The sequence below is a fragment of the Cariama cristata genome, unplaced genomic scaffold (assembly GCF_000690535.1).
Source record: "Cariama cristata isolate BGI_N322 unplaced genomic scaffold, ASM69053v1 scaffold27945, whole genome shotgun sequence".
NCBI classification, from domain to species: Eukaryota; Metazoa; Chordata; class Aves; order Cariamiformes; family Cariamidae; genus Cariama; species Cariama cristata.
Genome location: NW_009617349.1, coordinates 34,158 through 44,181, shown reverse-complemented (window position 1 = coordinate 44,181; position 10,024 = coordinate 34,158). Strand labels below are relative to the sequence as shown.

At 56.1% G+C, this 10,024-nt stretch overlaps 1 protein-coding gene across 1 annotated transcript; it reads left to right on the top strand.

Annotated features, from left to right (window-relative positions):
- Positions 1-784: 784 nt before the first annotated feature.
- SLC28A1 (solute carrier family 28 (concentrative nucleoside transporter), member 1) lies at positions 785-9,309 on the top strand. Its single transcript, XM_009700511.1, has 17 exons — positions 785-853; positions 926-1,023; positions 1,489-1,580; positions 2,029-2,218; positions 2,576-2,717; positions 3,511-3,624; positions 4,026-4,103; positions 4,464-4,544; positions 4,881-4,961; positions 5,104-5,229; positions 6,447-6,577; positions 6,786-6,954; positions 7,150-7,347; positions 7,812-7,893; positions 8,400-8,498; positions 8,980-9,091; positions 9,186-9,309. Exons 1-17 carry the CDS (start codon positions 785-787, stop codon positions 9,307-9,309), a joined length of 1,986 nt encoding a protein of 661 aa, XP_009698813.1.
- Positions 9,310-10,024: the final 715 nt, after the last annotated feature.

Here is a 10,024-nt window from a genome sequence, read left to right as displayed (position 1 = left end):
CAGACCTCTACAACTCTCTTCCAAAGCAAGGACAACTCCTTACTCCCTCTGTTCTCACACAGAAGTGCTCCTACGGTCAATCGCTGCCTTCGCTGCAACTTCTCTGCTCTTCCCTCATCCTTCTCCAGGTAGAGGAACTGGGAGAGTATCTAAATGAGATGCTCCAAGGGTTCCTGCCCTGGCATAATACTGGTTGTTCTGGTTTTGCTGGACCACTTCTCCCAGTATGATCCTCCTTTAGGACCAGACCCCATACAAACTACCACTTATTCCTACCCATCGCTCCCTACACTGTACTAGTTATCGATATGAAAGGACCTTCTTCCTTATCTTACTTGGTTGCACCAAGAGCTCTTGATAAGGGATAAAGCCACATTTATTTTTTGCAAAATCCCACATTTGCAAAGGGGCTTCTGGGGGCCGGTGGCCGCTGCCACCAGTTTGGAGGAGGAGTACCAGCTCACGTTGCTGCATCTAATCCTCTCCTGTAATTCCTTGGAAGCAAGGAAGAGCAAAGACCTTCACAGAGCTACAGGAGAACTAGGAAGTCAGCACACCAGCCCCACAGCTTGAGGACCCTATGGGATGGTGCCTTGACGTGCTGGTGCAGAAACCGCTTTGAACCCCTATTGCAAAGGGCATTTTCCTCTTGGAGATGCAAAATTGAAAATCAAGGTTGGACATTCATCCTTCCCAGAGGTGATCTCATCTTTCTCTTCCCAGCCAGCGTTGGTCCCTTACAGTGCTGTTTCTCTAATGCATTGAAGCTGTGGCAGTTCTGAAAATGGAAGAAAACCAGATAACCCTGGACAGCCTTGAGAAGGGCGCAGATAACCCAGCTTTCAGCTCTGTGGTAAGTCCCCCCTTCCCCTCCTGTTGGGGTACAGGAGCTGCTCAGGGCGCTGCAGTTAATGATGTTTTCCAGGGGGAGGAAAGACTCTGTGAGGAATGTGATGGTCCATGTGGTGAGAGCAAAGAACAGAGAAGAGAAGAAGGGAAAGGGAGATTCTTCTCCTACTGCAGGTAGGATAACACCTAGAGATGTGTGTATGTAGGGTCTTCCCAGTGGTCGCAGCAAGTCTGCAGTCCTTGGACCAGCGATTCTCCTGGAGCCAAACCTGATCTGGGAGCAGAGTAGGGTTGTATTGACCACACGGGGGGACAGTGCCTAGTGGTTCTGTATGGCTTTGTAGGGTGGCAGCGGCAGGTATCTGTCCCCATAGCAGCCACCCAGAGCAAGCCTCCACTCATGGTGCCTGGGGTGTTGGGGTGTGTGGTGGGGTCTCCTCTGCCATAATGGGCCAGCTCACTCCTCCTAGGAGCAGGCAGCAGAACTGCTAGAGGCCGTGGCACACCTATAACACCATGCTGCTGCTGCCACAAGTGCCCTCTGGGAGGCACAGTCATGACCTGGCTCCGTTGGGTTGGGTTGATCTTCAGGATCCACCTTCTGTGCCTTTCACGTCTCTGGCATGTGACTCTCCCCAGGAAGGCCCTGCAGCCGGTATCCAAGGCAAAGTGCTTCTGCAAGGCTCATGCCAAGGTGTTGAGAAGGGTCATCCTGGGGCTCCTTGGAGTAGGTGAGGACTTCCCAGCACTGAGACCACATCTCCACATCCCTTTGGCTGGCTGTGCCCTCAGCCTCCAAACACTGGGCATGGCCATCCATGTGGAGGTTGTAGCCACTCTCACGACCCCCACTGCCTGCCCCTTCCTCACCCCACCACTACTGTCCGTGAGGGCTACCTGCACTTCATTGTCCTCCTCCCCTTTCTCCACCTACCCAAAGGGTTTGTTGTGCCTCTTCTGCTCACTCCCTGTGCCCCCAGACAGCTCAGGTGCTGCCACCAGTGAGCCTGGCTGCTGGTGTGGTGCTCCCTAAGTCCTCCTCGCACACAGATGGGAGCCTCAAGAGTGGCCAGGGAAGGACATTTGGAGGAAATAAACCTCATTGTTGGCCCTGGTTAGTGTTATGAATCTGTGATCCTACGGCCCTGATGCTTCTGACACCGAATGTGCCTTCTCCAGCATACCTGTGCTACTTTATTGCGGCCTGTTGGCTCAACTTCCAGCGAGCCCTTGCCTTGGTTGTCATGACTGCGGTGGTTGTCTTCTTCATCTGCTGGAGCCTCTTCAAGAAGCACTGTGGGGCAAAAGCATTGCTGGTCCTCAGCCCTGCTTGGAAATACTTCCAGAAGGCCTGGCCATGGCTGAAATGGTGAGTCAGGAAAATGCAGGGCTAGATCCCTCCTAGCGCCCGGGTCCCCTCTCCCGTGGTTGACCTGCCGGCACGACCAACAGCCAGTGGCGTTGGGCACATGCCCTGGTGCCATGCATGAATGATGAGGTATGGCCCAGCCTAGGGAACACTTAGAAGCCATGGCGGAAACGTCTTGCTACTTTACCTCAGTAGCATGATGGCTATTCACACCCCTCATTTGTGTCCGAGCCCCAGGTTTCTTCAGATGCATGGACCTTATGGTGGCATCTCCCACACAATTAGCTCCTGCCCCTACGTGAGCTGCTCTCCCCATGGGGACATCCTCTCTGTGACAGTCTGGGATTTCCTTTACAGGTTGCTGATCGTGGCCCTCCTGATAGGCCTGATCATATGGCTGGCTTTGGACACCTCCAGAAATCCAGAGCAGCTCATCTCATTAGCTGGCTTCTGCTTTTTGGTGCTGTTCCTGTTTGCCTGCTCCAAGCATCATGGCGCAGTATGTGTTTCAGGTGTGGCTTGGCCATTCATCCCCTCGCAGGAGATGGCCACCCAGCACTGGGGAACAAGTGCTTCCTTCCCACTGGCATCCCCTGATGGCCCATCGCTGGAGCTCCCTGGAGGAAGCAGAAGCCCAGCAGGGCTCCTGGGCAGAGCTGGGCACAGCCTGGGGAGCCAAACTGGTTGGGTGGACAGAGCCCCAAAGCCCCCTCAGGGCTCTCCCCCCCCCCGCTCAACCCAGGGCTCCCCCCACCATGCCTCCATCCTGTTTCCCACCATGTCACTCATAGTGGGTCAGACTCAGAGACCCAGCACCAGACGCATGCCGGAGCTTCAGGTGTCTATGGGTGGAGGGTGGGCCTGAGCTTCGGGTGCCCTGGGTGACCTGGGCAGAAGTGACTGAAGTCCTGGAGGCTTCAAACCCAACCTGCTTCAATGTTTGGGGTAATCCCTCCATCCGCCTCCTCCAAAGAGTTCTGATCTAGCAGGTCTGTACTATCAGTCAAACCATCAGATGGTCTCTGCGCTCATCTCCTGCTGGGTAAGTAAGCCTGGCAGGTTATCTTCCACCAGCCAGTTCCTGAGTCCCACCAATTCATCTTCTTCCACTATCACCAACATATGTTTGCGGGTTTCTGTGACACTTTCTTTGTTAGTATCACCATGACCCTCACCCAGGGCAGAGTGTAATGGTATTTGCCACGTGAAGCTGTCAAAGGGGCAGGAAGCCAGAGAGGGAAGTCTGTAGGCTTTGCTAAGGCCTCAGTCCCTGTTCTGCTCTTGGTCCCCAGGTGTCCTGGAGAGCCGTTTTCTGGGGTCTTGCCTTGGAGTTCTTATTTGGGCTCTTTGTCATCCGAACAACCCCGGGCATCCAAGCTTTCCAGTGGCTGGGTGATCAGATCCAGGTACTGCATCTGCTCATCCCATCCCGTGCTTGCACCCTCCAGGTAGCCCCTCCCTCAGGATCAGAAAGAAGAGCAGAGAGTGGCATGGGGTGGAGAAGCTGCAGAGGACTTCACCCTCACAAACATTTTCGTTTGGGACTGGAGAAAAGCTAGCTCTTTCCTGTTTTTCTGCAGCAGCTCTGACCCTTCAGTGCAGTCTCCCTTGCAGGCTGGAGCAGTGGCCCATGGCTTGCAGACAGCCCAGCAGTGCCCTCAGCTTAGGTTTCAGAGGGTCATTCTCTGGTGCGATAAGGAAGCAAGCTGGGGGGCTGGGGATACGGACCGCTGCTAGGTAGAAGTAAGATGTCAGGGAAAGAGCTAATGGATTTCTCCATCCTACCATGTAACTTCTCCGCTTGCAGTTCTTCCTGGGCTACACCACAGCTGGCTCCAGCTTTGTTTTTGGGAACACGCTCATTGAAGAAGTCTTTGCCTTTCAGGTCAGCCTGGGGAATGGGGTATGGGGAGGTAGAGGCAGAGCCTGGTTTTCTTCTGGTCTGGCTGCCTTGCTGGGTCCTGGAGAGCATGGAGCTAAATGCAGCAGAGCTCAGCTAGCTCAAGGACGGGTCTCCCTCAGCTTTGTACCCACCCATGGACCTCCTCGGTGCCATGGGGGATTTGCACTGGTCCCTGTCCCTCCTGCCAGCCTGGTCCAGTGTTGTGGCATCCCAATAGCATGGGCTGGCTATGCAATACCACGCCATGCCCAGCTCACAGGACAGAGGGGCTTGGTCCCCAAGTGTACTTAGATGTGTTTCTCAGCTCTCCTTTAACCCTGTGCCTTGGTGCCTTGCCTGCAGACTCTGCCCATCGTTGTTTTCTTCAGTTGTGTGATGTCCATCCTCTACTACCTCGGCATCATGCAGTGGCTTATTGTCAAGGTAGGGCCTCACATCTGGCTCTGGGATGGTGGTGGAAAGGAGAAGAACCTGGTGGGGTCTCTGACTACTATGATCAGCTGAGAGATGTCCCAGGAAAATTGGCGTGGTACTAATTTGGGGTGATTTGTTCTGCTTAAAAGAATAGACACAAAATCCCTCTTTCTTGTGTGTCCTCCTGAGAAAGCCCAACCCTGGAGTCGATGTTGCCAGCTGGTCTGTGGGTGCTTCCCCAGATCACCTCTGTGCAGCTTGAGGGCCAAACGGTGCCCTGCGTCATGGGGTGGGTGGCAAGGTGCCAGGAGCCTTTGTGAACATGACGGCCTTGTCTTTCCCCAGATCTCTTGGCTGCTTCAGGTCTCCATGGGCACCACTCCCACTGAGACCCTGAGTGTAGCGGGGAACATTTTTGTGGGACAGGTAAGGTCCCGGGCAGGAGATCCAGCTCCTCAGCCCTTGCAGTTAAGCCTGTCCTGGAAGAAGAGTCTTCTCCTCTTTTCCCAGGAGACCTGCGGCCCTGCGTGGCCTTGTCTCAAGGACAACAGGGGTTTCTCTCTCACAGACTGAAGCCCCGCTGCTCATTCGCCCGTACCTTGCAGACATGACTCATTCAGAAATCCACGCTGTGATGACTGGTGGCTTTTCCACTATCGCAGGCAGTGTGATGGGTGCCTATATATCCTTTGGGGTGAGTGCATGAGCAGATGTATGCCACGTGCTCCCTGCTATCGGTTCCTGACATGCAAGAACTGCCCTGGACTTCCATAAGCAGGGTGAGGGCAGGGTGCCTCCATGTCCACCCTCACCTTCACTGGCCTGGCCAGAACTCCTGAGCCCTGCCAGGTAGAAGACACTGCTGTGGGACCCTCACTGTGTATCCTTGCACAGTGAGCAGGGCAAATCTCACTGAATCACAGGATAATTTAGCCTGGAAAGACCCTCTGGGGGTCTCTGATCCACCTTCCTGCCCAAATGAGGTGATGGCAAAGCCCAAGGGGATGCCCAGGACCTTGTCCAGGTTGGTGGTGAACATGCCCATGGACAGAGATCTCCCCCCCACCTCTGTGGTCCAGCCCACAGATGCCTTCATCATGGGGAACAATTTTTTCCTTATATCCAGCCAGATTTTCCCCACTGAAACCGTGCTGTTCCTTCTCACCCTTTCCGTGAGCACCTCTGACCAGTGTCTTCCCTCCACCTGCCTTTCAAGTAGTGGAAAACAGCAACTACACCCCCCCAGCCCTCTTTTCTCCCAGCCAAACAAGCCCCGCTCCTCCAGCATCACCTTGGCGGTCCTGTGGCCGGACCCTCGCCAGGGAGGCCCTTTCCAGTTCATCAGTGTCTCAGCCCTGAACAGAGCGTCCAGATGTGGCCTCATCAGTGCTCTGTAATGGGGAATAAACCTTCCCCTTGACCTGCTGGCTGAGCTCCTGCAATTTAAACATTAATTAGTCTCCTTAAATGGGGAGCCAAGGGTGAAAGGTCAGAGAAATGAGACATTGCCACTTAGCAGGCAGGGGAGGGGTGAGACTGGGAGCTTGGCTCTTCATCTGCAGGTAGAAGTTCACGATGTTGCACAACCTATTGCTCTGATACTGATAAAAAGAGACAAGGAAGGGACAAGAACCGTCACGATTAGGTCAAACAGCAGGAGAGATTAACATCGCCGAGGCTGCAATCACTGCAGCTCCAGTAATGCCTCCACCCAGGCAAGCTGCCCTACGTGCCGTGGCCAGCTGCGATGGGAAAAACAGACATTTTTCCCACCCTGAGCAAACGGAGAGCCCTGAACTGCTCCGAGTGTTGCTGGCTGATGTCAGACACATGCTGGGGTACCCTGGGGTGGCACATCATGGGGCACAGCCTCGCACAGAGGTGCCTAAGCCCACAGTCGGCATGTTGCAGATAGATGCGGCATCACTGATTGCAGCCTCCGTGATGGCTGCGCCCTGCGCCCTCGCCATGTCCAAACTTGTCTACCCCGAAGTGGAAGAGTCCAAGTTCAAGGACAAAGCAAACATCCGCCTCTCCAGTGGGTGAGTGTGAGGAGAGGGATGGTGGAGTGGGGCTGCACACGTCCTGCCAGTGCAGGGAAGGCGAGGGGGCAATCTGGGGGCACGAGTGGACATTGCAGGTGGCCCAAGGTTGGGAGAGCCTGTGGTGTGCAGACATTCACGGAGTGAGAGCTGACCTTGCACAGGGATGCCTGGCCACATGAGCCCACTAGGGTCTTTTTCCATGCAGGGAAGAGCAGAATATCCTGGAGGCTGCCAGCAACGGGGCTGCTGCCTCTGTGGGGCTTGTGGCCAACATTGCGGCCAACCTCATTGCCTTCTTGGCAGTGCTGGAGTTCATCAATGCTGCCCTGCGCTGGTTTGGGGAGATGGTAGACATCGAGGGGCTCTCCTTCCAGGTATCCCCAAAGGCAGCCTCATGGTCTAGGCTGCCAGATCCTGCGTCCCCCACCCATCCCCACTTTTGCCTACCACCACGGTCGGCTGCCGAGACCCTTGCTGGGTGTTTGGCAAATGCTGGCAGCACGTGCCCAAGTTGGGGGCTACGCAGATGGTCAGCTCTGAGTTGCTCCCCTCTGGGTTGCTTTTCCCAGGTGATCTGCTCCTACATCCTCATGCCTGTGGCCTTTCTCATGGGGGCAGACTGGGCAGACTCACCGCTTTTGGCCGAGCTCTTGGGGATCAAGATCTTCCTGAACGAGTTTGTGGCATACCAGCAGCTGGCCACATACAAGAAGAATCGTCTGTCGGGCTTGGAGGAGTGGGATGGGAGCCGGAAGCAGTGGATATCTGTGAGCGGCACCTCCACCCCACCAGGCACAGGGCCGGGAAGGAGCCAGACAAAATGGGGCATGGGACCTGGCCAGGCAGATGGGTGGTGGGCAGGCAGGGGGATGATTGTGTTGGGGGTGAGAGGGTACCTATGACCAACTAGACTTGGATGTTCACTAACTGCTGGACATGGAGTCATCCTGAAGGAGTCAGTGAAGCCCTTTCCCATTTGTCTTGCGTGTTGGTGGGGCAGATCATGGTGTTACAGGGCCCGCTGTCCCCCCAGCCCAGCTTCTCCCAGGGGCAGCCTGCCTACCACCTGCATCCCCGCTCCCAAAAATAGCTGAAGGAGAAAGGATTGGGGTGGGGGACTTAACTCCATCATGTCCGGCTGGGCTGGGAGCTACAACATGGTGCTCAGCTCTGGCTGCGCTGAGGCTGCTTCTGGGTGGAGGTGACCATTCCCTGCTGCTGTGCCCTCCAGGAGCGAGCCGAGAGCATCGCCACCTTTGCACTCTGCGGATTCGCCAACCTCAGCTCCATTGGGATCATGCTGGGAGGCCTGGGTGAGTGTGACTCACGTCCTGGGTGCCTGGGCATGATGCAGGGGGATCCTGGGCCCAGGAAGCAAGGGCTCAGCTGGGGCAGGAGGGATTTTCTGCCCTCAAGCCTCCATGTTCAGTCTCTGCCAGCACACAGATAAGAAACAAGGTTTGCATCAGGTGATAGGGGTGATTGTGTGCTGCACTCGTGGGCAAGAGGACGTCCCACAAACCCCGGTGCCACCCAGCCATGGGGCAAAGAGCAGAGACTTCAGCGCTGAGAGCGCCAAGGGCTCTGGTTGATCACCCATGGGTGTAGGGTGGGCGCAGTGCTCTCCCAGCACCCACCACTGCCAGGATGGGCAAACAGCATGCTGAGTGCTGGCTGGGATCACCATGTCCTCCACATACCAGGGCAACTATATGGTAGAGCCAGCTGGGGACCTGGGACATGTCCCTATCTGTCCCCAGCCCAGGGTAGAGCCAGAGAAAGGATCTGACCTGCCCCAGTCTCTGCTTTGCCCCCACAGCATCCATGGTACCCCAGCGCAAGAGCGACTTAGCCTCCATTGTGCTGCGAGCCCTACTCACCGGCACCTGCGTCTCCATGCTCAATGCATGCTTGGCAGGTAGGTCCAAGCCCACTGCCAGCAGAGCCAAAAAGATCCAGGGAGGGACAGGCAAAGGGTTGAAGAGCCCTATGAATGCAGGTGCAGGGATGGGGACAGCTGCCCCGTCCTCTCCGTGGCTCTGCCAGGGCCTCCAAACCCTCTGCTCTCCCTCATGGCTTTTGCCAAAGACTGCCCAAGCCCAATAGCTCTGCTGGGGCCCCTCATCCTCATCTGGCCTGGGATGGGGACATTTCAAGGGCAGCTTTTGGGGGACTGCAAGGAGTTGCCTGGGGTCACTGCTGCAACCATTTCGGGGGTGAGGTGGGATGGCGTATGGGACCTGCAAGCACAGTCCCAAGTACAGGATTTGCAAGCAAGCATAGTTAGGGTAAGGGATTTGTGAGCAGAGTTGGGGTACAGGACTTAGAAACATGCTCAGGGTATGGGATTTGCATGCACGGTCCCCCAAGAGTCCCAACCAGGAGACCTTGTCCCCCAGGTTTTCTTCACGTGCCAACAGAGGTGGGCGACTGCGTAACCTTCCTCAGCACTGCCAACTTCAGCTCTACCAGCTTCACCACGTACACATGCTGCAAGCAGCTCTTTGCCAGGTGGGTGCGAAGCTCCCCAGAGCTGTTACGGTCCTGCCAGGGGACCCAGGTCAGGGGGCAGCAGCTTGTCCTGACCATGCTTCTCTCCTTCCAGCTCGGCGCTCGAGAACGGGACGCTCTCCTTCACGGGAGCTTGGGCTGGCTTGGCACAGGGTGTGCTGTGCCTGACGCAGTGCTGCGGGCACTACAACCACACGTCCTGTGCGGGGACAACCTAGAAACACGTGGACAGCTGCCCCCTCCAGGAGCGAGGGCCTGGGAGCACCAGGGTCTGCAATGCCTGGCCCCAAGGTAGAAAAAAACCCCAGCAGAGACCTGTGTCTTCTCCATGTGCACCTTGCAAGCAGCACCCTTAGGTGCTGGCCCCGCAGACACAAGGGAACTGCTCCCAAATAAATCATGGCAATCCCCATGTGCTTGCCCTCAGCCCCCCTCTGGTCCCTGACCATGGCTGTTCCACATGGCCTGCGCTGCTTTGCTCAGATTGCATCCTGCAACCACAGCTGCCGTAGCCATCGTTCACTGCAGATCTCGCAAGCCAAGCCTCTGCCAAGTGCCAGACTCTTCTTCCCCATGGGGTGGGGATGGGGGGAAAGCCATTACTTGAAGATGTTCCCTTTCCCCAAACACCAAGCTGCCCCGTCCTGTCGTGCTTGGGTGCGCCTTTTCTGTAGGGACCACAGCACCAGGGAACAGCCCAGTCCTTCTTGCTTTATTGCACTCAAAAGCACCCATTCACCAACATGGCCACGTTATGTACATCGTTATTTTACAATGACTGAACAACAGAGCACCAGGACCCCAGAGCATGCCGCACTCCCAGCCCGGTCCCTTTCCTCCTCCACCAGGCTGCACCAAGCCACTGTTTTGGACACCATCATGCAGGGTGGCATTGCTGGTAACCAGCACCCTCCTCCAAAGCCCTAGGGAAGG

Coding starts and splice junctions, on each gene's coding strand:
- SLC28A1 (XM_009700511.1), top strand. CDS start 785: ATGGAAGAAAACCAGATAACCCTGGACAGCCTTGAGAAGGGCGCAGAT. Junction 6,955..7,149: donor TCGAGGGGCTCTCCTTCCAG/GTATCCCCAAAG, acceptor TGCTTTTCCCAG/GTGATCTGCTCCTACATCCT. Junction 7,894..8,399: donor GATCATGCTGGGAGGCCTGG/GTGAGTGTGACT, acceptor TTGCCCCCACAG/CATCCATGGTACCCCAGCGC.